The sequence below is a fragment of the Mesitornis unicolor genome, unplaced genomic scaffold (genome assembly GCF_000695765.1).
Source record: "Mesitornis unicolor isolate BGI_N332 unplaced genomic scaffold, ASM69576v1 scaffold35520, whole genome shotgun sequence".
Classification (NCBI taxonomy): Eukaryota; Metazoa; Chordata; class Aves; order Mesitornithiformes; family Mesitornithidae; genus Mesitornis; species Mesitornis unicolor.
The window spans coordinates 1,412-2,431 of record NW_010160909.1 but is presented as its reverse complement, the minus strand read 5'-3'; the positions used below and the strand labels follow the sequence as shown (position 1 = coordinate 2,431).

General features: G+C 58.4%; 1 protein-coding gene across 1 annotated transcript in view; it reads right to left on the bottom strand.

Moving 5' to 3' along the window:
* Window positions 1-558: 558 nt before the first annotated feature.
* The window catches only part of LOC104546114 (retinol dehydrogenase 16-like), a gene marked incomplete at its 5' end in the record, with an annotated part of 1,870 nt that continues 1,408 nt past the window's right edge, over window positions 559-1,020 (bottom strand). Inside the window, one exon of the mRNA XM_010191415.1 lies at window positions 559-776. Within this exon, the coding sequence (XP_010189717.1) occupies window positions 559-776 (218 nt within the window). The remainder of the gene's footprint in view (window positions 777-1,020) is intronic.

Sequence of the window (1,020 nt, the reverse complement as noted above, 5' to 3'; positions counted from 1 at the left end):
GCTGGCAGGGACCCCACGGATAAGGATGAGGATGAGGAGGAGAAGGAGGAGAAGGAGGAGGATGAGGAGAGGGAGGAAGAGGACGATGAGGAGGAGGATAAGGAGGAGAATGTGGATGAGGAGGATGAAGAGGAGGAGGAGGATGAGAAGGACAAGGTGGATGAGGATGAGGAGGATGAGGATGAGAGGGAGAAGGAGGATGAGGATGAGGAGGTGGATGACGATGAAGATGCAGAGGAGGATGAGGAGGAGCAGGAGGAGGAAGAGGAGGAGGACAAGGTGGATGAGGATGAGGATGAGGATGAAGATTAAGAGGATGAAGATGAAGAGGAGGAGGAGGAGGAGGAGGATGAGAATGAGGATGAAGATGAGGATGAGGATTAAGAGGATGAGGAGGATAAGGATGAGGATGAAGATGAGGATGAGGATGAAGATGAAGAGGACGAGGAGCTGTCTTTATTCAGAAGCAAAGGGTTCCTCTCGCAGCGGCCGACTCAGAATTGGGGGCGGTGGTGGCCCCGGCTGCGGGCGATGGACGAGGCCACCCCAGGGCCCAGCTCAGGCTCTCTGGGCGGGTTTGGGGTAGGACCACGCGAAGACGGCGTCGGCGAGCGCCGAGGGCAGGTAACTGAGGGGGATGTAGAGCAGTTTGGCGTCCCAGCCCGCGGAGTAGCGGCTGCGGGGGCAGCGGCTGGTGAGGGCGTGCTCCATGCAGTTGGTGACCAGCGTCAGGTCCGTGTTGCATCGCTTCTCCATGTCCTTGAGACTCAGCAAACCTGGGGGGGGCAGAGGGCGGTGGTGAGTGGAGCTGAACCGGGGTGGGAGCAGGGACAAGAGGTGTCCCCAGGGCTCGGGTTTGGGGCCAGTGTCACATCTTGGACACTGATCTGGATGAGGGGATCGAGGGCTCCCTCAGTTTGCAGTGACACTGAGTTGGGAGGGTTTTGATCTGTCAAGGGTGGGAAGGATCTGAGAGGGACCTGGATGGGGTGAATCCATGGGGTGAGGGAAATTGGATGG